Source organism: Falco naumanni, chromosome 8 (genome assembly GCF_017639655.2).
Source record: "Falco naumanni isolate bFalNau1 chromosome 8, bFalNau1.pat, whole genome shotgun sequence".
NCBI classification, from domain to species: domain Eukaryota; kingdom Metazoa; phylum Chordata; class Aves; order Falconiformes; family Falconidae; genus Falco; species Falco naumanni.
Window position 1 is genome coordinate 40,169,176 of NC_054061.1, and position 25,497 is coordinate 40,194,672.

Genomic DNA, 25,497 nt, shown 5'->3' on the forward strand with positions numbered 1-25,497 from the left:
ACCCAGCGATGTATCCTCTGGGAGCAACCCCTGGGCAGTCTCCATCCCAGGCTAGGAGCAACAGGCAGAGGTGGATGTGGGGAGACCACAGGCTGAGCACAGAAACTCAAGCTTTTGGAAGGGTGCAGGGAAGTGTTCAGGGCCAGGAAGGGAACGTGGTTTTCTTTCCCCACAGTCACCCCTAGTTTTCAAATGCTCCCAGGCCTTGCCTCCAGCCTGGCTTCACCGCCAGGCAGCCCAGCAGTTTGCCCTGGGTAAGGGACCTACATGAACCTCTGACTCTGGTGCTCAGTGCATTAAGAACGAGCCCCCATAGCACTAACCTCACATTAAACTGGGGAGCGTGACCCGCTGAAGCGCTGCAAACTGAGGCCATTGCACCCAGAACAAAGTCACTTGTTGGGTCGGGGCCAGGTATGGCTGCCGAAGCATTTTTACACAGCACAGCTCAGCCCACGCCTGGGCTGCAGGACAGAGCTTGCCTGGGGATACTGGGCCTGGAGGCCAGTGTCAGACACCCCCTGTGCAGACATTACTGTGCTTGCCAGCATCTGGCCATTGGCGTCAGAGCCTCCCATTTCCCGTGGCAGTACCCTGTGTTCCCCAGCTTTACCCTCATCTTGAGCTTGCAACACTCAAACGCCTGCAGAGGCATCACCCTTTCAGCCTGGGGTGGAGGGCAAACCCGTAACAGCCAGGAAGGGAAGGTGGTAGGCGAAGGGTGTTGCCCACCCTCATCCTTCCCCACGTCAGCTGAGGCTGACAGCACAGGAGCCCATCGTGGGAAGGAAGGATGTGCAAGACCAGCAGCCTTGCGGGGTCTGGCTGAGACCAGCTTTGCAGAGGAAACAGGCACAGTCACCAACCGCAAAAACCAGCATCAGCCCCAAACTGCTAAGTCTGTGGGGCAAAGCCCAGAGCTGGAGCAAGCATGTGGAGCGTGGCAGGGTGGCTGCACAGCCCAGCAAGAGCGAGGGGAGCTGGTCATGGAGGAGACAGTGGCTGAGAGGGAGTGTAAACACAGGGGTAAGAAGAACATCCACTTCTGGGACAAGTGCTGCAGCTCAGGAGGCGCATGGCAAGAGCTCCTGCAAGCAGTCCCCCCTCACTGCTCGGCCACAGGGCTGCAGTGGGGGCATCCTCTGTGACTCTGCCACTGACCCTCCTTCAGCTGCTCGACACAGGGTACCAGGGAGGGCGTGGACGCAGTCTGGCTCTTGATAGCAGCCTCGGTTCCTGCCCTGATCGATAGGGGTGTCCTGCTATGACTGCTGAGGATGATGGTGGTGTGGCAGATGGCAGGGCTGGGCAACTCAGGTGTATTTGCTGCAGGGCAGCATGGACTCTGCCCGGCTGGCACTCAGCAGCAGGGTGAACCAGTGGTGAGAAAGCCAGCTCCACCCTCCCCGAGCAGGGCCACAGGCGGGCAGTGCTGGAGGCAGCGCTGCAAGCAGGCAGCACGCATCCTCTGCAGCAAACACACTCTTCCCAGATTAAATAACTTGTCTGGCACCGGGACAGGGAGCAGACAGCTCTATTGGGGACTGTTTGTCCTGATACAAGACAGCTCGACAACTAGCTTAATAACTTTCTGATAACAGGCAGAGGCACGTTCCATTGCTGGAGCACAAAGGGTAATGACTGTCCCCTGTAACACAGGCCAAGAGAAGTCTGGGATGGCTTCAAAGTGAAGTCCCCTTCCCTTATTCCCCCCTGCCTGATTATGCAGCACAGTAGGAGGTACATGACACAGTCCCTACTCGCCTCCCTCCTGCTAGGGTCTCCTTCCCAGTTCCTGGGTGCCAACTTCTGCCAGCACCCTGGTACTGTGTGTGGTACTCCAGCCCAGCCTGCGTTGGCTGCTCTTCCCCTGCGAGCCAAGCTGATGGGCAGGGAAGGGGTTTACATGGCCCCAGGCCATTGCTCTGTAAGCTGGGTAAGGCATGTTGACATCTGCAGGAGGGATGAAGCTGGCCAGGCAGGTCCTTAAGCCACAGGGAACTTGTGCCCGTTGCTGCTACATCTCCAGTCCCCTGGATATGGTGCCAGCAGGGATATTCTTCTAGAAGGAAACGGTCAGCCCCTCCAGTAACCCAGTTTGATTAGAAACAGGGCTTTGTTATTTGGACATTGTGCAGGGGAGCTGACAGCTATCCCACAGACTATGTACGCTCAAGGCAGTACTGCTTTAGAGGGCAGAGTAGGAAGCACTGAAATAGCCAAACCCATGACTGAGGCATCATTTTCATCGATGAGTTGAACAGCAAAGTAAGGCAGGGCTGGTTATGTGCCCGTGGAACAGCGGTGGTAGCTTCAGGCTCGTGGCGATGGCCAGCCTGAAGCCTGAGCCCACGGCTGCCTGCAGCGGGTCTCCAGAGCCCTATGGCCACCCCAGGCCTGGGCATCCCTCCAGGCACACACACCTTGAGAAGAGTCTGCTCCAGGCAGATGCAGGCAGGGAAATGCTGAGATTCAGACCAGCCTTGCTCCATGCTAGCAGCTGAGTGCTGGAGCCAAGGGCACCCAGAAAAGGAGAGGGGAAGATGGGGAAAATCCAGAGCGTCTAAGAGCACAGCTGGGGGACGGCATACTCAGAACTGTGACAGGCAGGAGACATCTGCAGCTGGTTCAACAGATATCACACCTTTCTGTAAATCTGGCTCTCCTATGCATCCCCTGCTCCTGCGCAGCCGTCAGTCAGGGCTGCCTGCAGTGCCGGAGTGGAGGAGCGCATTGGGGAAGCCACGGCACACACCCAGCTGATGCAATGAGGCCAGTTAATTCTATCATTCCGCCCAGTGCAAGGAGCCCACAGCAAAGTGTTCATGATCACGAAGGAACCACAAAGGAGTTAATCTGGTAACAACCAGGACAAAACCCGGAGGGAAAACAAAGCAAGTGCTTCATGAAGAGGCAGGAGACAGGTTGTGGCAGCACATGTGAGCTTCCCTGTCAGCACTCAGCAGTCTGAGGAATGCAGAAGAGCAGGGAGCTGTTAACTGGACCAAGAGGCTAGTGCTGAGCAGAGAGCACAGACTTGCAGAGACGTGGCAAGGAGCAGAAGCAAATGAATATTTACTTCTACAGTAAAAACTGGGAAGAGCTTCAGAAGAGCTATGGATGAGGACACAGCTGAAACCTTTGGTTCTGGCAGTCCACACTTTGTCAGGCCTCTCAACACATACCCAGACACCGGCATGGCAAAGCAAAGGTACAGCTCAGCTAAGATGGAAAAAACAAGCTCTAGGGATCAGCTTTCTCAGGGGATCAGCTTACACAGAAGAGACACCAGCAAGCTGGGCCAGTAACTCCAATTTTGACTCTTGCCCTTTGTGAAAAACGTGGCTATAGAAGGTGAAGACAAAACTTACACAAGATCCTTAAACGACAGGATGAAGACAGAAAACCCTTACTGGTCTTTACTGGCTCAGCACTCTCAAGACTCTTTCCCCTGGACAAAGTGCTAGGTGCTGGCAGCGCTTCCACTGAGCTCACTCCCACTTGTGATCTGAGATCACTCCAAAGGAATAGAGAGCAGCAGCCATATGCCCATTTAGGAAGAGGGGAGAAAGCGGAATGCGTTGTGACATCTGCCTCAAGACAGTATAGATCTTGCCAATCAAGTCTATAGGAGGCTAGATAAAAATATCGGCCACTGCAGACCTTCAGCAACTCATCCGCTTCTGGGAGTGACAGGTGAAAATCTAACAGTATAGAAATTCCAAGAAAGCGTCCAACAGTGTACTGCAAGGTAGCATTCAGTCCGCTACAAAGTATGGAAACTGAACTTCCCTCTCTCCTATGCTATAAGGATGGCACAGCTGCATTTGAGCAGGACAGGAAACTTTATCTCATCTGTCCAGGTGAGACTGGAGCACCAGGATGCTGCAGGACCCAGTCACTGTGGTTTTCTAGATGACCAAAACTGAAGTCACAGACACCAACTCTGCGTATGTGTAAAGTTTGGCTGTCACAGAGACTGATGCAAAGAGCTGCCACACTCAGTATCCAAAGAAAACAGGCATCAGGTCACTGAATGACAAATACATATCTTCAAAGAGATCAGGATCACCTTGACATAATATATAGATGTTTTGTCACTAAGGATTCAGCAGTCAGAAAACTTGCCCTGAAACTGTGGGTTGAACCCTCACAGCAAGACAGAGACACTGCTGGGAAAAGCAACCATCAGTAAAGGTCCCTGCTTAGGGTATCTGACCCCACCTGGCAGCACCTTAATGTAAAAGGCTCTTCTCTGCTCACCCCCACCGGGAGCTTCAGCTGCATCAAAGCACCATACGTGGCATCTCCACTTGCTCTTCACTGGGCAGGGTGCAGAGACACTGTGACAGAGCAAGCCCGGGCCAGACTGCAGCATTTCCTGAGCTGCATTGAACTCTGTGCAGGAGAGGCTGAGACAAGGTAAAGCCTAGCACTGGGCAGAACCTGGGGGCAGGCACTCCCAGCCCTACAGCCACAGCCAGCAGCAGCTCCTGTGAGAGGCATGCCTCTGTGGGCCTCCACAGCCAGCAAGCAACTTCCTGGGGCTGGAAGCCTACAGGATGCTCACCTAAGGGCAACCGACACAAGAGAACAACACAACCAGTACCTGGGGTCAGGTCTAATCCTGTTTGAGCCTTGTTCTCCTTGGTTGCTGCTTGGGAGCCAGGCAGGTGGAGATTAGTCCAGCAGCCCATCAGCACCCACCCTGAACAGGACATGGAGAATGGCTCAAACCCTGGGAGATGCTGGGGAATCCTTGAGGCTGCTGCAAAGGTAGTATGCAAGACCTTACAAAGACATTACAGCAGTGCAAGAGGATGAAACAAGGAAAACATGACAATTCAATAAATATAAGCTTTTATTACAATAGAAAATAGTAAAAGTCATGTTAAAATAGACTCTTGCTTTTGGACTGCTCGGAAAAGCCTACGCCTCACTTTTACCTGCCAGTGCCCATAAGGCTCCTGACCCGTAAGCAATGAGCAATACGTTTCTGTGCTAAGAGCCTCACAGCTCCTCCCTCCCCCGTGACAGTGAAGGACTACAGCAGCAGACCAAGCCATGCCCCATCAGGCAGGCAGGTAAGGGCTCTCTGTGGGGTTATTACTACAATACACCTCATCCCCTTGTGCAATCAGGCTCCTGTCGGAAGCAGGCAGCTTTAGGGAAGCTGTGGACAAGAGGGAGGGGGAGGAAAAGAAAAAAAAAAAATCAGCAGCAGATGATGGCAGCTGTCTTGAGACAGCTAGGAAGGCAGCAAATACACCCGCCAGAAAGACCACAACACCCGACTGTCTCTGGCCTGCTGTTTGCCTAGTACCACTGCACATCCCACTGAACATGGTCTCGCCTGGCTCCCCCTCCTTCTTCAATGATTCTTCATATGACCCTGAAGGAGACTAGCAGACACTGTCAAATTAAAACTCTGTGTAACTTATGCAGTATTACAGTGAACACCCTCCACCTCCTCCTTCCATGGCCAGCCCAGTGCAAGTGTCTGTGCAGCCTGGCTATATTGCGTGCTCCCCTCCTCCCCACTGAAAAGGGCCATGGGCAAGAGTTGAGTAGAAAGCAGAGGCCACAGGATGGGCGGGTGAGATGGGACTGTGAGACACTTATGCACCATTGCCAGCATAGCAGCACTCCTGACTCCAAGTGCTGCCTGCCTACAGCCAGCAAGTTCACTCCAGTCCCTCGTACACAGCCCTCCGCAGCTCAATCGAGAACATCTCCTCCCAGGGCCTGCGGATCCACTCCACCAGCTCTACCACGAGCTCAGGGCACTCTGTGCGGATGTGCCAAGTGCTCTCCAGCTTCAGCACCTGGGAGGGAGGAAAGAGAGGGAGGCAAATGAGCAGGGCCTAGCCTGAAAGGCACTGATCAGCCCCGAGTTGCTACTCCCCAGCACTGCCAGCTCCTCCCAATTCCTCAGTGACATCCACCTCCCTCTCTGCTGCCAGCCATGAGTGTCCCTGCATGACTTTTGTACAGCAGCAGTTTGCTGTGCTCCTTTGCCTCTGTGAAGCAGGGCCCTAGGTCAGGATGGGAGATGACGGCCCCAAGACACTCTTGGCAGGAACAGGATCTGAGCACAATCCAGCCCCCAGCATCCTGTGTGCCCCATGACCACCTCCTGGTTACCTCGTCATAAAGCATCAGCTTGATGTCACAGGGACAGAGGCGATACGTTATGACATTGCTAATACTGCTGATTGGCTGCTTCTCCTTCAACTGGATGTTGCTCCTAGGAGGTGTTTCTGCTTCATGGTCTTCATCCAAGGGGGGCTGCACCTGCCACTGGTGATTCTCCTCCAGCAGAAACAGCATGCTTCGGGTGCTCAGCAGGGTCACAGGGAAAGCAGATGCCCCTAAAAGGATACAACGGAATAAGAGAGGCTTTGCCGAGAGCTTGAGTCACCACAGAACCAGCTTTCCATTCCTCACCTCCTTTCCAGCAACAGTAACTGGGTGAACAGCCTTAGGCAGCCTCCCGACTGAAGAAAGAGAACAGGGTAGCTAAATGTGGCTGGGCTAGACCAGCTGATCAAAGCTCACTGCAGGAGCACGCATATGAAAGACCACTGCCCAGCAAGCCTTGTCCAGCCTATGTCCCCATGTGAGGCAGGAAAAGACACTTGAGTCCTTTGACCTCTTAAACAACACTTTACTACCCCTTAGTTTAAAAGTCACTCAGCAGCTCCAGCTAAAAGGCCGCCTTTTTTGGCCTAGATCCATCTGGCTGCAGATATCTGATGGCTGGAACAGAGAGCACACACATGAAGTTTAATACAAAGCTGGGATGTGTCGTAAGTATGGCAGGAAACAAAGTAGTTTTGATAAACTGTAGGGAGCATAAACACCATCCAGCTGATTTCAGTGGATGCAAACAAAAAACACTAGAACTTGGGAATAAGTCAGATGCACAGAAATAGGGAACCACTGGCTGAGGTCACAGGGGATCACAAGCTGCTACAGCAACATGTTGCTTTTCTTGTCACATTTCACTCTTGGGAATTAATAGGAATATCAGAAATGGGACATTTAATTAGTCCTGCCTACTTGGCAATGAGGCCTCAAGCTGGAACTGTGTCCAGTTTTGGGCACTATACTCTAAAAAAGGAGAAAACTGTGGAGTAAGGAAAACGCACTGAAGTTCTCCCTCCCACAGGCTATTTGTTCAGCTTGAGGAGACCAATAAACACACGGATTCCTTCTGATTCTCATTCTCTCATACCTCCCCAACAGCCAACGGTGAACAAGAGTGCAAGAGCAGTAACAAATTGGTCAGATTAACAGCTAGGTTGCTTTTTTCAGTGTCCCAAGCTAAGATGACGCTGGAATTGTTCACTGAAGACTCAAATCCCAGGTTTGGCACGTTTGGCCCTCAGCAAGCCCTGGAACAGAACTTGATGGGCTCCAGCAGGCTGCTCCTGTCCTACTGTCTCGGATTCCGGACATCTGCTTCTGTTTTCCCAAACTGAGGAGCCTTTCAGCTTTTCACACAAACCAGCTGTATGACCCCTCAGCTTTCCCCTCAGCTCAGGGCAATGATCCAGCTCTTAGATAATCTCCAGCTTCTGAGAAACCACTCCGAGTTGTCACCAAACCTGGTGTGCAAGATCAACTGTTCCCTAGAACCTGGACTTCAGTGCAGAAAAAGGCTGGGAGACTCTTGATATACAGGAAGAAGCATGCAACTATCCTACACATCTCAACACCAAAAAAAAAAAAAAAAAAAAGTCTCACCCATGCCCCTGCCCTATCTTGCTGCTGTACTAATGGTCCAGCTCTTTTCTTATAGACTGTACACTAAAAACACAAGCATGTAAGCAGACAGCACAAGGCGTGGGACACCTGGCCACTGAGATCTCCTGTACCTTGGATCAGGTAGGCCAGCAGGTAGAAGAAACAAGTGTCATCTGTAGCTGCAGAATCTGTGGTCTTGGAGTCCAGCAGAGGCCTGGAGGAGAGACAACAGCAGGACAATCAAGGAAACACTCGTTTCCAGTCTAGGTTTGGCGTGAATTAGCTACTGTTCACTGTCCTCCTGGGGAAGGGACCCATCTCTTCCAGATGTTGCAAAATTCTCCTCTCTCCTGTTGCTATGCTTAACACCTTGTCAGCTAGGAACCAAATTCTTCCTGCAAGGGAGGAGGCTGCCCTGTGCCTCTTCCTCCATCCACTATGTTCTGCTCCTCCAGGAGAGCCGGAGTTGCCCCACCTGGTTCAGTCCAGGACACCCCTCTGTCTGCTCATCCCCTGTGCAGCAGGCACCTGAGCCAGCTCCTTAAACCTGTAAGGTAGGCCTGGCTGCCACTCCAGCAGCACCTCCTCCTGCGCTGCCCTGTTCGAGCACCATGCTTCCCAGGCACTGCTGGACAAGCAGAGATCCCCTTCAACCCGAAACCCCAACCTCTCAGGGGATGTTCTTACCATAACCAATGTTGTGGATTCATTTCCACAGTGGGGATTTCCTTCACCTTACTCCTGTGCTTAGCTGGCAGCTCTTGCATGAGATCTAAAGAGGGGGAGAAGATAGCCATCTTTTACTGCAAGCCCAAGAGCAGTACCGTAACACCTCAGGATGGTTCTCTAGTCTACAGAGAGGCACTGGAAATTATGATGCCAGTGAGGTTGTCCCTCAGGTATTTTCTGAGCTGGCAAGAAGAGAATTTCCAACGTACATCCAACTACAGCTCTCCTGGTAGCTCTCCAAGAGCAAATCTTTCAAATCCTCTTCTTCGCCCACCCCCACTACAGCTCTACTCTTACATGTCAGGGTCTGCAGGAACTGGTCACAGCAGCTTTGGTTCCGGATCAGCAGACTGTAGGAGGCTTTTGGGTTCTCAAACTCCATTCGCAAGCTCTGGTGGCAGAGTCCCACTTCCAGATGGGAAATATCAGACAGGTAGTGAGAGTCATTCTTCTTCAGCCAGTCTGCAGGTTGTCCCCTAATCACAGAGCACAGCCCTCAGCTGCAGCAGGCTGCCCCAGCTCTCCCACATCAGATTGCAGCAGGGGGATTTGCCAGGAGAACCTTTGCACGTCACCGCACCTCCAGGCTAAAGCTAGCACAGGCTGGCTTTACCCAGCATGTGCAGCCTTGTTGCAGGGTCTCACTTGCCACCATTCTCCTCACCTGATAGCCCCAGTGACTTCCAGCACATAAATCTTGAGATCAGAAGCAACCAGGATTGAGAGGAACTCTCCTTGTCGGCCAAACTTCACCATGACCACCTAAAGCACAGAGAGCGTGGGTCATGGCCTGGCCTGCCCCTTGCCAGCCCACCCATGGAAAGGACTAACTCATACACACTTCGGCTCCCTTCACACCCCACAGTCTCTGGAATGCCACCCCAACGCAGAACTTGCAGGGTGGCAAGAAGGACAGCCAAGGAGCTGTAGGAGTGGTGCTACAGGAGCTCACCTTGAGGAAACACTGGAACTCTTCAGTGTTCTCCTCAAAAACCTCCATATCCAGATACAATTTCAGCCGATGATCCACAGAACGGAAGTCCCTTGTGTTCAGGATGATGTTTACAGCTGAAGAGAGCAAAGGGCAGGCTGGCACTCTGTCCGCTGACCAGGTGCTGCCCAAGCATGCAAACTGGCACCAGGGCAGCAGCAGCGGTGTCACCCCCTCTGCACACCTGCTTCCATCAAGTCTCTCCTCAAGACAAAGGGCCAAAGCCAGGGTGTTCCAGGCCACAGGTCTCCATGTGGAGACACAAGGAGACTCCAACACTTGCTTCTTCAGATACACAAAGCTTTGTTCTAACCCATCTTCAACCTACGCTCAGCTGTTTAGTTACAAGAGGACACTGCTTTGCTGCCAGATTTGGCAGGAGGGCAATTCTTTATCACAAAGCCAGAAAGACATTTCTCATTTCAGCTGGTGTCAGCTCAGGTCAACTTTCTAAACTCTGACTTTGACTAAGGTCAAGGGGGACTGAGGAAGACACCAATAAAACTGCTTAAGAACATAATTAACTTTGTCATGCAATCATAGGACCAAAAAATAGCCGTGATACTGCCTGCTTGTATACTAGTAGTCTTGAAATGCTGGGGGAGATCTCTATAGAACAAGAAGCTGATGGGGTTGCAAATCAGGTGTAGACTGCAGTTGCAGCAGAGTCACTGGCTGAACCAGATAACCTCCAGAGCTCCTTTCCAACTTCAGTTATTTTGTAAATCACAAGCTGATGCCCAAGCAAAGGCAGCCTGCTACGTCAGAAATCCAGGGCCCTTCACAAAAAGCATTTGTGGACCTTCTAGTAACTGGTATCTTGCATGATAGCCCTCACACAGACAGCACACATTCTCTTCTTTTGGACAGGCTTTGCCACTGAAACTCACAAAGACCACTGAGGAAAGCACAAGTAACTGTAGAGCCACTAATCACAGCCTTCTACAAACACACCAGCCTCACACTGCACTTAAGACAGAGAACAAATACAGAGAAATTGTGCGTAGTATTCTCCAAAGGTAGTGCTCCAGCTGGCAGCTCACTGGTGCCACAGGAACCCAGTGTGTCTGTAACTGAGCAGTGCAGCTCAGGGAACAAGACCCTATTACTCATAGTCTGAGCAATACTAAGGATGAAGAGCTGCTCAGCTTTTCCTACCTTCAGGCATGAGAATTGAAGAGAGAGGGGAAAGAAACACCCTGCTCACAAGAACCATGGTTACTGCTGCTCGTGCTTGAGGATCCCCCCCTCCCTTCCCCATTAAACAGGAGGCAGGGCACCCTGCAAGCACCAGTGATAAAACCCAACACCAAGATGTGCACACCCCTAAACCCTGCACAGCCCCTGCATACTCACAGGGACTGAGATTCCACATTTCCTCAGACTCAGAGTTCAAAGAGAGCTGGGAAGGAGTGGGCCCACGAGAAACACTGTAATGGTAGCTCCCCATCAAGCTGCCCCCGTTGGTGTCTGTGTGGCTGAGGGACAAATGCTGGCTCTTCATGCCCAGCTCCTTCTTCCTGCAGCCCCCATCTGAACTGCGGGAGCTGGAACGGAGAGCGCTGTTGTGCTCGCCACTCAGCTCCAGGATCCTGGTGCTGTTGCTAGTATCCATCTCCGAGCTGTCCTCCCCGCCGATGTAGAACTTCCCATTCTCGCTGGCCAGAGCAGGTGCTTCCTCTGGGCCCTCCTGCTGGCTGCCTCCTTCCAGGACAGAGTCTGACAGGTCCTCACTTGTGCTATCGAGGCCAGGGGGAAAAGGTGTGCTGGAGCATACCTCTGAAGGCAGGATGACCACATGGTCACTGGAACAACTGGGACAGGCTATGGTCTCACCCACTGCTGCAGCATCTGCGGAAGATTGCATCAAGGATAAAGAAAAACCAGAACAGCTCTCCCCCAACAAGATTTTGCTTTTTTGCTTTTTTTGGTTTTTTTTTTTTTTGTTTGTTTTGTTTTTAACTGTGCAAACCACAAACCACCCCTTTCAAAGCAGACAATAGTTACAGTCCAACTTGAGCAGCTTGTTGGGCAACTCTGTTTGGAATCATATCCTACATACCTCCTCGCACAAATCAATGAGAAATTCTGCATCAGTGCCAACATCCACCTGAAACAGCTCTGCTCAGACTTACAGTGACCGGTGTAGCTACAAATGAAACCACAATCAGGGTTTCGGCTCCTGACTTTCATCCACTTCATGCCCACAACTGCTCATGTAGCCTGTGAAGCCCAAGCTCACGACCAGTCAATCCAGCCTTCCTTAGCCACCTCTATCCCCAGCTTGGTTTATTCTCCAGGCAGCCAAACCACAAGCACGCCATGTCCCTTCTCCAGATGTCCTCAACCCTCCTGACCCCAGCTCCTGAGGCTCCCTTCACCCACACCACAGCAGACTCCCCAGATGTATCTTGGGACTTCCACTACCCTGGTGGGAGGGAAAGTGTCCCAGCGTGAAGGACAGTGCTGCAGCCCGGACAGCACCTTTTCCCTCAGTGAGGTACTTCAATCCCAGGACACTTCATCTAACAAGCAGTATTGTCTGAGCTAGGGCTGACACTCCCCCACTTCAAACACAAACTGAGCTTTGAAAAACTCAGCAGTCAGAAGGTGCCTATTCAGTACTAGCCGTGTCTCAGCCAAAATACCACATCTAGTTTCAGACACCCAAAGAAAAATGTGGACAAATGGGAAAGAGTACAAAGGAGACCAGCAAGAATAACTGCATTGTATGAGATAAGACTGACAAGCAAATTATCTAGGGAGTTGAGCTTATTCATTGTAGAGGACTGTCGTGGTTCAACCTCAGCCAGTAACTAAGTACCACACAGCCCTTGCTCACTCTGCACCCCACCCTCCAGGATGGGAGGCGAATCAGAAAAAGGTAAAACCCATGGGTTGAGATTAAGAACCGTTTAATAACTGAAGTAAAAATAATAAGAACAATAATTGAAATGAAGAGAGGAGGGGGAGAGAGGAATAAAATCTAAGGGAAAAGAGGAAAAAAAACCCAAAACACCAAGTGATGCACAACACAATTGCTCACCACCTGCTGACTGATGCCCAGCCACTCCCCGAGCAGTGATCTGCAACTCCCGACCAACTCCCCCTGGTTCCCCCTGGTTTATCTACTCCGCACAACATTCTATGGAATGGAATATCCCTTTGGCTGGTTCGGGTCAGCTGTCCCGGCTCTGCTCCCTCCCAGCTCCTTGTGCACCCGCTCACTGGCAGAGCATGGGAAACTTGAAAAGTCCTTGATTTAGAGTAAGCAGTACTTAGCAACAACTAAAACATCAGTGTGTTATCACCATTATTCTTACACCAAACCCAAAACACAGCATTGTACCAGCTACTGAGAAGAAAATTAACTCTATCCCAGCTGAAATCAGGACAAGGAGACAAGGACAGAAGACAGGAATAATTGTGGGGGAGAACAATGGCCCTCAAGTACAAAGAAAGGAATAAATAATTTCTCATAAGGGAAGCAAGATCACAGCCAGGGAGACTGAGGTTAGGGTTCTGGTTGTTTTTCTGATGTCTAATAGCCAAAGCTTTACCTGAAATACCGAACCAGATCATCCAGAAGCTTCTGTTAGCAAAAGCCCTTTAGAACAAATTAGTCTCTGTGGCAGAACTGACCGTGGTTTCAACAGGATGAGAGGCTATATGACCTTTAAGGCCTTTGCAGACTTCAGATTTCTGTGGACCACCTGCAGTTTCCAGCACCCCTATGTTCTCCCAGACTCCAGGCCACCCACAACAGGGGTGGTTTGCTTAACCTTAAAACAGTGGCTTATTCCTGCTAGTGAACAAGGCAGGGTCCTTCCAGTCCAAGTGGCCCAAGTGAGAGTATATCCCCACAATCGGTTTTAATTCCAGTACAGCCAAGACATTATCCTTTCCTGTACATTCCATGCTCTGCACCACAGCTGCCATTCTGGCAGTCTGCCTGGGCATTAGCAAGCATCCTTTTCCTGGACACTACATCCTACCTTGATTTGAGGGAACTAGGGTCTCCAGGACTGTGGTGTCTCCAGCCTCTGAAGGATAAGGACCTTGATGCCAGAGAGTCAGGGACCGTGAAAACTCCTGCTTGCATTTCAGGCACTGGAGCTTTGTGGATCCCTTCTCCTGGTCCTGGTTTCGCCGATTCTCCTCAACAGCTGGGGACAACACTTCAAGGACACACTAAAAGTAGAACACAGGGAAAGGGTGCTAGCAGGCAACTATAACTATCCTAATAAAAGTAAGCCTCTGACACCAGCAGGTCTCCTCACATGCCTCATTACAGCGTTTCAGAGTGCAAGGGGTGCAGGGCTGTTTCCCAGCTAACAGTACAACAGCCGGTCTGTGCAGGACTCTCCAGGGGCACGGAGCTTCACTGCAGAAGACCAAAAGAACATGTTTTTGCAGGTCTGTGCCTTGTACCTACATATTGACAGGCCCTCCATAGAACTCAGGTCTCAAAGGTTCCATCCATTTGTGCCTTCTCTGTAACAACTTGTTTAAATGTACTTAAACAACAGTACCTCAAGAAAAATACTTGGATTTGAAACCAGAGTCCCTACAGCAGCTGTGCAGACCAGAGCTGCTGCAGCACTGACACTCTCATTGTCCAGAAGACTAAGTACAGGCTAGCGTATCAGTCAGCACCCAGGAAACATTATGTTGCACACGTACAACAAGTAAGGATCACTAACTTGACTACCAACTTACTTCCCCAAGAGGGAGAAAACTGCAAGGTTTTCTCCTTGAGAGCACCCTTTATGCTCCAGGAGCTCCACTGCCCACGGCCATGCTCGCAGGGCCCTGCACAGGTCATTTGTGCAGCAGCAGAAATCCTAGGCTTACAAGCAAAGTGCTGCCTGCTACAGGGCAGCAGATGTGCATATGCTCTGAGAACACTGACCCTGTGCTGGCTGGAATTATTCAGTGTCTTCCAGTGATACTGCTCCCTCCTCCCCAGGCCTTCCCTTCTAGCCTCCCCTACCTGCAGACACTGCTCCGGGCAGTTGTCGAGCACCACATACTTGCGCTTCTGACGGTCCTTGCGAATGTAGCTGAAGTGCAATGTCAGGACAGGGAAAACTCGCTCCAGGTCCTGCATGAGACAGAAAACACCAGTTCTAGAAAGAGCGTGCAGCATCCTGTATACAGGCTACGTATGCTTGCAACTGGCTGAAATGTGGCCATACAAGCACTTAATTTAGTAAGCCACAAGTAGCCCTCATGAGTAGCTGATGGCATTTGGGAGCCTGGTAAAATGGACATAAAATTGATAAATAAATAAAAGTAAAGCTCATGAGTGCTGAGGAAAACAGTAAGTTTCAGGGCCCAGAACAAAGCATTTCAAACAGAACACATTTTCACAAAGGTATTTCAGAAGAATGTCAAGCCACAGACTTTCAAGAGGTACAAGGGCAGGAAGAAAAAAATTAATTTGAGCTTTTGGGCAAAACAGTATTACAGAAGCCTGTGAACATGTCCATGCACACAGTGAATGTTAAAATCCTACCACAAGCGAAAAAAGATTTCCACATTCCCTTTCTGAAGAACCACAAAAGCTAAATAGGGCTGGTAGGACTAAAGTGTGCACCTAGAGCAGACAGAAAACCACCCACTGAGCTACCAGTAGCTTTCTAAACATCACACTAGGCTTAGTGCTGCACTGTCTAAGAAAAAGTGCAAGCCACAAACAGTCCTCCAAGGCAAGGGCAATATCCCAGTGAGGAACAGATGGGAAGGAGGTCTCCATTTCATTTAGGCTCCTCTTGAGAAGTCTCTCATTCCTGCACACTGGAACAAGTTCAGCCATTGTCTTTTTAATGCCAGCTCTGGAACAGAATTGGTGCTGGCTTCTGCTGAATTATCACATTAGTGTCTAAGCAACACAGATGCTGTTAGATACACATGCATTGGGTGGAAGAGGTGCTCAGTCTATCAGGCTTTGCTGGAGCCAGGAGAAGACCTGCAGGGTACTCTGACAGAAGCCCAAATCCAGAATCCTGGCCCACATAGGGAATAAGATGCCAAAGGCTCACACAGAGGCATAACTCACCATTCTCTTCCAGTTCATCTCAGAGGTCTCAATCTTCTGCAGACATTTCAGTTCCAGCTTGTGAAGGACTCTGCCAGCCTTCAGTTCCACCTCAATCACATGCTTAGCTGTGACTCGTAGGAAGATCCAGTCTGGCTCTGGGTCCCCTTCACCTTCTATTTGGCTCACCAACACTGGCTGGCAAAGGTCCACTGCCGAACAAGACACAGTACAGGGTCAACACACACAGGATGCCTTCAGGCCTGCTTGGTCCATCCTCAGAATTTCCACAATACTAGGCACCACGTAAAAATTCAGGGATATCACATTTGATCCATCTATTTTATCATCACCCAAACCCTCAAAAACAGCAGTGAAAGGACCCGTTTACCTTCTGGCTTCTCCTCTTCTTCCTCCCCCAACATTAGCTCATCTGCCTCCTCTTCTCCTCTCTGTTCTCCTTCCACAGGCTCATCAACCTGTACTTCAGGCTCTTCCTCCTTCTCAGCATCATCCAAAGGAGCAGAGGATTCTTTCTGGGATACCTGGGGTTTTCCTTGCTCTGCGTCAGAGCTCTCACTCTGCAAGTCCATTGCAGCAGGTCTGCCTGCAATGTCATCTGCAGAATGGCTACGGCAGATGACAGGTACTTGGTGGTCTTGCTCCTCCAGTTGTCTCTTGTACTGCAGCCAGTCAACACCAAAGCGATCTCTGAAGCTGTCCAAGCGCTTCATCTCCTTCTGATGCTGTAGGACCAGGCCTGCAGAGACAAAACTTGGGAAGCATGAAAATAGTCACCACGCCAAAGCGCTCCTCCTCTGAGTGCAGGCAGTTCAGCTGCTGTGTTACTGAGGAAGAAGACAAGCCTCACCGGCAGAGAGAGGTAAAGCCTGGGACTCATGTTCTGTGTCACTGGGCTCCGAAATGCTCGCTCTGCGGACTTTGACTTTTCCCTGCAACAGAGTAAGAACAGTTGGGAGGCACCAGAACTACCAAAAAAGTATCTGATTAGGGGCTCTGCCAAGCTGAAGTGTCTGAAGTATGAAGCTTAAAACAGTGCCAAGCTGTTACAGTCGCAGGAGCACACCACAAAACATTTGTCACAGCATATCAAGGCTGATTGTTAAGCCCAGCCCCTTCCTAATACACAGGAGCATAGAGGCTCACTACCACACAGTCAGTACGAAACCACAGCCCACTGCATGAGGCTTTCATGTCGAGGCAGCCCCTTCACCCAGCATACTGGCTACATGGTTAGGAAGCTATCTCAGTCCCATACCTTGCTTTTCTTCCGAGGGAGCCTGACAGCCACATTCTCTGCTGGAGACTGACTGTCACTGAAGTCTGCGGCACAGGAGCTGTCCAGAGCACTTCGATCCAGTGTGGTCTTCTCTGAGGTAGAAGTGTGGATGGACTGTGACACACTTTGCACAAGCCTTGGAAGGTACTAAAGCCAAAAGAAGAGAATGCTGCCTTCTGAGTGCAAAGGGGAGACAAGGTAACCAAGCCACAGCTCAGGCTGACAACTTCCCTGTCCCTTACCCCAAACTTTCACCAACTTAGTCAAAGTGGTGACAACAGATCTTGACTGGTTGGACTGGATTGTTTATCACAACCACTCCGATTTAAATCAATCTCTGCCTTTCTTAAAAATAGCAGATGGGAAACTGATAACTGTTTGTTTTGTTGACATGTAATTCAAGTGTCAAGTACCAGACAGTACTGAAAGAGGAAACAGGCAAGGCTCCAAGTTCTGCAAGGCTGCATGGGACAGAATAAGTAACACTGGCCGGTCCCAACAATTATTAGGAATCAGCATGGACTGAGCCAAAATGAACTGCGTCAAAGAGTCAAGGCAGCCCATACAGACTTAATGGGACACATGACAATGCAAAAACCTGCCAGTTTCCATTCCCAAAGCCAGTAAGATCAGTTTACAGCACTTGTACTTACCATTAGGTCTGAGGAAGAGAGTGGCTCCCCATCCAAGAGGAACTGTAATTAGAGACCATTTCCAGTCAGACTCTATTTGTTTGGCACATACTCAGGACAACATCTGCTGACTCCTATTGCCTTTCAGGCCACCCTAGGTTTGGGATCCCCGGCACAAAACTGCAAAGACTACCAGAAAGAACCCTGTTCCTGTCTATCCATCACTCCTTTAGTTGTAGCTACCTGACCTAATAGTGTATAAGGCCAGAAAGGACTGTTGTGGTTTTCCTGTTTACAAACTTTACAACTCCCAGAAACCTATCCAAGACAGTTCACGGAAGAGACACAATAGATTATTCTGCAACAACTCACAAATTGTTTTGAGCGGTACTCACTTTCACCTCAAAGCTTGCACTCTGTTTCCAACCCTAGTCCACCTAGCTTCCAGTAACTTGAGCTCAGTGAAAGCTCGGTCCAAGACGCAGTTTGAAAACAACCAACCCAGCCATTTGCAACTAATATGAAGGCCAGACCAGCTTTGGAACACCTCTGACCCTTAGCAAGCAAGTTTACTTCACTAAGTTGTCAGAACACTGTCTTCACTGGCTTCCTTATTTAAAATCATATTACCAAGAACTGACCTAAGCACTAGAGTGCAAGGGAAACAGTGATGACAGCTAGCTGAGAGCAGAGTGATGGGGAGAAAGAAAGGTGGCCACAGCTGCCAAAGCAGTATGTAATTAGGCAAGGTGGCCAAGATGGTAAGTTCCTTCTTTGTAAAGTCCAGGCACATAGTCACTATCTAGCAGGAACAGAATAAAGTTTTGGTACCATCAGTGAGCAAAACTAATAAAGTAAACAGTGAAGATGTATTAAGATCCGAGGTCTTGCAAACCTGAGATCAGTATTCAAACTCTGTCTGCCCTGGTAAGCACACCACATAAAAGTTTAAGGATAAACTACTCTACCTGAAAAAAACTCAGCAATGCACAAAACAATCACCACTGTTACATCATTGGAATAAATTTTCAGGTTTAAGGAATTCTTCCCCTTCAATTGTCCCTGAATGTCAGAACACCCTATGCCAGGGGTCCTCAAACTACAGCCTGCGGGCCGGATACGGCCCCCCAGGGTCCTCAATCCGGCCCCGGTATTTACAGAACCCCCCCACCGGGGGTTGCGGGGGGGAACCGAGCAGCCGCAGATGACTGCCTGCCACTTCATCCGTGCGCCGGCCCCCTGTTTAAAAAGTTTGCAGACCCCTGGCCTATGCCTTCAAAAGCAGGAGCAAAAGGCATGTGGCCAGTACTCACATTGGAGGAGGCTGCCCTGGGAGACAGATGTACAAGGGTTGCAGATCGGTGGTTTTGATGGAACCATAATGGGTTTCCCTCTAAATGCAGCTGGGTGGAGGAAGTAGAGAAATTGTTATTAGAAGCAATATTCTACACCCTGACCTAATCTGTCTGCAGGATCCAGGCTTTCTCTCTGCCTCCAGAAACACCCTTGCAGTGGAATGGTGATCAAGCCAGGACAAGACTAAGCTTTTACAATGCCTTCTGAAATTTGTTCTGTAAATAGAGAAGGAAATTAAAGTATGTCCTACTCATGCCCCTAAATCATTAGGAGCTTTTTCAGTATAGACTCTGAGAAGCGTTGAGAGAACAGTCCTTTGCAGGCTATCTTCCTTCACAAGCACTATAGTGACTGCAGTTAGCCTCCTTCAGACTTCTCTGAACACATGAATCCACAGCAGGATTAAGGGAAGATCTTTGCTGAACTTGACAGTGTTAAAATCAGAAAAGGGAAGCAAGCAGGTGGGGATGAAATATGGAAAAAGGTTAGCTTGAGCAGGGGTCACCAAAAATGAAGGATACACTATAGGATACAGGGTCCTGGTTCCATGGAGGTGCTGAAATGAAGATGTCTCTCCAAGGCTCCCCTGTCAGCTTCCCACATTAAAATTAAATGCTCAGGAGTTGAATTGATCTTTCAAAACTCTCTTCTTACCACGGTCTCCACCTTGCACCCCCTGACCATGATACCTCTAATCTCCCAACCCATCAGGCTTTGTGCTTACCTTTTTTAGATAGTGCAGAGTGGACAGTGGTGCCAACTGGGCATGTTCTAGCAGCAGGTTATAGGCTACATCCAGGTGCTGCAGACTCACTAGCTGTTCAACCCCTGCAATCAAAGCAAGCAGCCATCAGCATGCTAGAAGATATTACTTAGGAAACTCCCACCTATCCCTCTCCCCCAAAATTGAACTCTAGTAAAAATAGCTGTGCTCAAGATTTCAAGTTCTGTTCCTCCTTGAGGAAGAGAGGAAGGCCTCAAACTCAGAAACATTCCTGCCTTGTGGGCTCACCATTAATGCTGTCAAGCTCATTGTTGCGCAGGATCAGAGTCACCAGCTTGGATCGGCTGAAGATGCTAAGGTTTGGCACCTTGGACAGGAAGTTATAAGCCAGATTGAGGTACTCCAGTTCCGTAAGGGTCTGTTCAGAGACAAGAGCAGCACCGGATCAATTGGGACTTCAGCACAAAGCCTGATCCTGAACTCAAGACAGGGCACTAGCCCCTAGCATTTTTTCCATCCCACCAAGGTCAACCAGCAAATGAGTTTCTTAAGACTATTTCTGCAGCAAGACTTTAATGTTCACATTTGGAGTGGTTTGTCTAGGGGCGCTCAGCATGATCTAACTGCTTTACAGAATTTGCTAGGAGCAGTTTTCTCCTTCCTTGTCAACTACTATGAAGCACAGGAAGGGACTGGACCCCCTGCCTCAGCAAAACAACTGAACTACCAAAAGAAGCCCTTTCTTACCTTTGCAAAGATGATGGTGAATGATACATTGTGAGCCCCACCAACTCCATGAAAAGCTGCTTCATAGCTTCTCTTAAAAGAAGCAGATCTAGCCCAGCAGAGCATGGATTTGTCATTCCCCAGAGACGCATGTGCCACTGTGATGGACTATCACCTTTCTAAAGTAACTGACAGGAGATTTCTGAGAGAGAGAAGGAAATGCTACTGGCAGTCTGAACAAAGCAAACAGCAAGTTGCTACAGCCCCATGCCTGGCTACATAATTCCCACCTGCTGCACAAACCATAGTGAAGTCCTGGCTGCAATGGAGTGCACACTGCATGTGCAACTGTACATAGTGTACACTGCATGTATCACTGCATTTATCACTCGGCCACACTGGACTGCCACAGTGATACACACAGCTAACTTTCTTGTCTTAGAGCAGATGAGGAACACTACCTTCTCTGCCTCCGGCACAGGGGCTGCACATACAGGACAACAGTTTCAAGGCTGCAAGCACTAGCTCTAAACCACATGCCTGCTGGCCATGTCTCCAGTTTCTTTTGTCATACTTCACCTAGCAGCCAATGATTACAGCACTTGAGCAGTGTCTTCTCCACATGAAGAAACTCTGGTGCTCAACCCAAGATACTCACTGTTAAATAGTTCTCACAATCCTGGATCTTGTTGTGACTCAAATCCAAGACCCTCAGAGCATTCAGTAATTGCTGAAGGACAAAAAGATACTGGATCAGATCCTACAAATGTCTCCATTGCAGCATGAAAACCCTGTCCTGCTGGGAGAAGCCAGCAAAATTAACACTGCCCACTCCCTCCCACCCAGATATAGCAGCGTCATTAAAGGAGTGCCCAGTTCTTGGCGTGATCATATCCTCTCTTCCCCTCAGACACACAGGAAGGATGCCCCACTCACCAGTGAGTCATCAAGGGCAGTGATCGAGTTATAGCTGAAGTTCACAGTCTGCAATTCCAACCATGGGAGAGCACAGCTCAGATCTCCACCACATGCTGAAATGATTTCCTAGGAAGAAGTGAGGACCCATTCCTTGGTGAGTACTAGCTATTACAGGAACAGCAGATGAACACAGGAGAACAGCTAGTCTAGAACAAGGCTGGCATATTGTGCTTTAAAGACCCTGCCTTGCCTAGAGTGGCAATGACTTTCATGTCGCTAATTCAAGCATTTGGAGGTGGTGGGAATTCCAAGGCTAGATATTTAGAAAGAAGGGAAGATGCTTTTGTTTCCTACACTCAAATGGCAACAGTTAACATGTTACAATTTGCAGGCTCTGAACACTGAGTGCAAAGATTCATGCTAAAAAAACAGATTTTTCAGACCTCCAGCAAAGCAGAAGAAAAATACGCACGCTCTGGCCAAACAACTTGTGCTCTGGCAGACAAAAGCAGCCGTCAAAGCATTTCCTACCAGCAGCCCCAGTTCCCCAGCAAGCAGCTGCTTCTCTGCCACAGACAGAAGCCCAGAACCCCACGGTTAGCATAGCCCATGCTACCCAGTTCTCCACAGCTGCAGCTTGCCTTCATGGCTCAGAAACCTGCTGGGCACCAGCACAGATAAGACACTGGGGCACAGCATTCCATCTGACAATCAGCTCTAATTTGAGCCTGCTGAGGTACAATGAAATAAACCTCAATCAGCTGCAAGCCTTTGAGCATGGAAACAGCTAGACACACAGAACAGTCAGGTCTAGCTGATACGAATATTGGTCAGTCAGAAATTCTCAAGGAGCTAAAGAGGAGACTACACAGCACATGTGTATCCAACCAGGAAATACCTCAACACTGTTTGAGTCTGGAGTAGGACCCCAGAACAGAGATGGGAGAAAAAGCTATATACAACATGGATCAATAAGATGGTTAACACCGATTCCTGCATCTTCCCTGTGTGAAGGTCTGTAGCATCAAGACAGCCTTTCTCCTGAAATTTTCCCCACAAACTGTGTAAAGGCACTTACCTCCAGTGTACTGATACATTTGCAACAGGTTAGAGATTCCAGCTGAGAGTAGACAAATCGCAGTCCCCGGAGGCAGTGTGGAGGGACAGACCTCAACTGCAGCAGTGATGAGAAAGTAAGGACAATGTACATCAAAATACCACAGTGCAAGAACAGCTGCCATCCCAGGCCCATCTCTGCAAGGGATCTCCCATTTCCCTGCTGAAGCCCCCCTCTCTAACACTCCAGTCTTTGGTCATATCCAAGCTTCACCCCAAGCAAATGCTGCAGGACTTCAGCACAGCCTTCTAGGGAAGCCACAAAAGCCTACCCAGTTTTTAGGAGTAGAGGCATTCCGCAACCACAAAACTAAGTCCAGAAAAGCCAAACAGCAAAGCTCAGCCAGTTCTGCCTCCTGTACTTACTTCCAGATGCCGGAGGGATTTGAAAGGGAAGATCTTCACAGAAGATTGCAAAACACAGTTTGGAACATGAACAAGCTAGAGAAATCAGAAAAGAAGTCTCATGTCAAGCTCAATTTGTGCTGCAATACCGCCCTCCCAATGCACTGACTGCAGCACCTTGAACAGGCTCCCCCTCCAGCTTGAGTGTTCACTAACAAGCTCTCCCCTGATGCTGGTATCAGCATTGTCTCCTGGCCCCATAGGTCAGTAGAGGTCAAAGAGAAAAGCATGTTAGCTAGCAAAAGACCATGGTCTACCAGACCATGGAGCTCCTTTTCTTCTTCCCTGCCTACATGCCTTCACCACTTCCAGAACCACAGGGAGGTCCAACAGCTGGATTCTTCATCAGCCACCACTAACCAATCTACTAACTAAAGACAAATCTAACTGCTGGAGCTATGCTTAATCAAGCAACTGAGCACACTGGTGGGAGGTGTGCATGTGCATTTCACTAGAACAGGCCAAATAAGGCAAATCACAAGCAGATACAATTGAAAACAGAAATGCTCTCCAAGACACTGTTAGCATTAGATTGAGGTACCTGCAAACCTCTTTGTATTTTGTAGTGCAGGCACAGGCTCTTTCACCACAGGTTAGTTAGGCTGCGTTGACATACCACATGGCAGCTTATTAAACACAGCTCTTTATGCTTTCTACAGACAGTGCACAAACAATATTTCAGACAAAGTGAGTAATGAAGTAGTTAACGTTTGCACTGCAGACAGCAGAGTACAACTGGAGAGACTATCTCTGCCAGCTACATCCACGTTCACGCAGAAGTGACTCATCAGGTGCAGAACAGACATCCCAGGGCTTTGTCACCACTACTGCTCCCACAGTTACAGTGCTGGCAGTGATGAATCACTGCCCACTGCCTGCCAGCACTAATGCGGCATGTTGAACAGGACCATTTGTAGAGGAAACTTGCACTGGGAAGCTCTGATGACCAGTTTTAGCAAAGGAGGTAGAGGAAACTTGCACTGGGAAGCTCTGATGACCAGTTTTAGCAAAGGAGGTAGAGGAAACTTGCACTGGGAAGCTCTGATGACCAGTTTTAGCAAAGGAGGTAGAGGAAACTTGCACTGGGAAGCTCTGATGACCAGTTTTAGCAAAGGAGGTAGAGGAAACTTGCACTGGGAAGCTCTGATGACCAGTTTTAGCAAAGGTTACCTCAGATTCCATCCTTGCTGTGTGTCTTGACCATCTCCTCTCCCTCCATTGTCTAAAGAATCTGATCAGCCTGATAAACATTATTAGTTTCTCCAAGCAAATCAGTTACCGCACCACAATGGGTAGCTTCCCCTTCTTTACAGGCTTGTTACAGAAAGAGACCATTTTTTGGTTAACACTAGCACTCACCACAACATCCTTCTGACTGCAGCATCCGTCTGCGTTCTCTGCCCCCCCCGCCCCCACCCCCCTCCTGCCAGGGGACCCGTGTTTCTCCCAAGGGCTCTGGGATCCAATCTCCAGCCTTAGCACGCTGCTACAAAACTCTCCCAACAACATTCAGATACTTTGTCCAATCCATCTCATACAGAAAACACTTTTAGAGATGTTGCAGGCCATAGCGCTCAGCCACAACACTCCCGGAGCAGCACTGTGGAACCTAAGAACAGTTGCTAATTCCCCTTCCCCTTTCAGGCCCATTTCACCTCTGCTACACTCCCAACAGTGCCCCAGTACCATGTATAATCGTGTGCAGTCTCATAACACATGCCACCTTTCAAAAAAGCCCTCTGAAGAATCCCTAGCTCTGTACTTTTACCTTTATTACAGCCTTCTTAAAATGAACGAGGACACGTTACTAGCAATAAACCATGCTGTGAAATGGATCGACCAGAACCACTTCCCAGGCAGGAGCACATAAAACTCAGAAATAAGAAGCAGAAAGTCTCAGAGTAGTGCGTGTACATACCCCAGCTCTGCTCCCTCATGTGGATCAGTCCTCACTCAAGGAGCACTCAGCTGTGCTCAGCTGCCAGATACTACCTGAATTGCGCAAGCATTTCAGGAAATAATCATTTTCCCAACAGTGTTAACACCTTACCCAGGTCAGAATGTAATTAACTCCTGCTGCCTGTTTTTAACTCTGAAAAACTTTCTGCTGAGTTGCACGGCTGGTCCTAAACAAAGTAGCTACACACTATCAGCTGAACTATGACTCCATGCAACAGCCCTGCGAGAGCTATCCGACCCATGCAGCACGCGCATAAGACGGGTTCAACAGGCACCAAAGGAGGCCATCCTGAAGCCAGCAGCTGTGCCTGCCACCTCCACTGGCCGGCCTTGCAGTACCCCTGGCTCCTCACATCCCCGGCCACGGTGGGTACGGACCTTCAGGGAGTGAGTCTTCTGCAAGACGTCGAAGAGGAACTGCGCCTGGAGGATGGAGGCGGTCTCGGCGGGGTGCGAGGGCAGGGCCACGAAGCCCCGGTTCTGATTGCGGGAACCCAGGTGCTGCTCGAAGACCTGCGTGAGGTGCTGCAGGGTGGGGGTGAGCAGCGTCAGCGTGCTGGAGCCGTCCAGGACGAGGTCCCCTGCAGCGATGGGGAAGGACGCGCCGGGCCGTGAGCGCTGCTGCCCCGCACCGGAGCCTTCGCTCCGGCCCGGCCCGGCTCAGCCCAGCCGGGCCCGCCACTCACCCGCGTCTTGCAGCAGCCGCGCCAGGCCGCGCACCAACGTCTCCGCCGCCGCCATCTGCAGGGGGGAGGCCGAGGTGACCGCGGCCCGGCCCGGCCCAGCTCCTCCCGCGCCGCCGCCGGCCCCTGGCACTTCCGCGTTACCACAGAGACGCGCCCTTCCGCCGCA

General features: G+C 50.1%; 1 protein-coding gene across 4 annotated transcripts; it reads right to left on the bottom strand.

Annotated features, from left to right (window-relative positions):
* Positions 1 to 4,843: 4,843 nt before the first annotated feature.
* On the bottom strand, positions 4,844 to 25,462 carry LOC121092774 (serine/threonine kinase 11 interacting protein). Of its 4 annotated transcripts, XM_040604302.1 has the most exons (24): positions 25,332 to 25,462; positions 25,024 to 25,226; positions 22,648 to 22,722; positions 22,244 to 22,339; positions 21,184 to 21,291; positions 20,906 to 20,977; positions 19,810 to 19,939; positions 19,522 to 19,625; positions 18,755 to 18,844; positions 17,463 to 17,504; positions 16,789 to 16,956; positions 16,381 to 16,462; positions 15,901 to 16,269; positions 15,531 to 15,721; positions 14,463 to 14,573; positions 13,465 to 13,660; positions 10,826 to 11,320; positions 9,431 to 9,546; positions 9,143 to 9,240; positions 8,776 to 8,954; positions 8,437 to 8,521; positions 7,881 to 7,963; positions 6,145 to 6,371; positions 4,844 to 5,825 (listed from the first exon to the last, which is right to left on the bottom strand). In XM_040604302.1, the coding sequence occupies exons 1-24, from the start codon at positions 25,384 to 25,386 to the stop codon at positions 5,685 to 5,687; spliced, it is 3,516 nt and encodes a 1,171-aa protein (XP_040460236.1). In that variant the 5' UTR covers positions 25,387 to 25,462; the 3' UTR covers positions 4,844 to 5,684. The 4 variants fall into 4 exon arrangements, with proteins under 4 accessions (XP_040460236.1, XP_040460238.1, XP_040460239.1 ...); XM_040604303.1 differs by lacking the exons at positions 4,844 to 5,825; positions 8,437 to 8,521 and having other exon boundaries at positions 6,261 to 6,371; XM_040604304.1 differs by lacking the exons at positions 21,184 to 21,291; positions 22,244 to 22,339; positions 22,648 to 22,722; positions 25,024 to 25,226; positions 25,332 to 25,462 and adding an exon at positions 20,269 to 20,449.
* Between the last annotated feature and the right edge of the window lie 35 nt (positions 25,463 to 25,497).

Bases quoted from the DNA above. Each gene is read 5' to 3' on its own strand.
- LOC121092774 (XM_040604302.1), bottom strand. From the start codon at position 25,386: ATGGCGGCGGCGGAGACGTTGGTGCGCGGCCTGGCGCGGCTGCTGCAA. The intron at 16,957-17,462 runs GTAAGTACAAGT...TTTTGGCTTTAG, and splicing joins TCTCTTCCTCAGACCTAATG to TACCTTCCAAGGCTTGTGCA. The intron at 9,241-9,430 runs GTGAGCTCCTGT...TCTGTGCTTTAG, and splicing joins AGTTCCAGTGTTTCCTCAAG to GTGGTCATGGTGAAGTTTGG.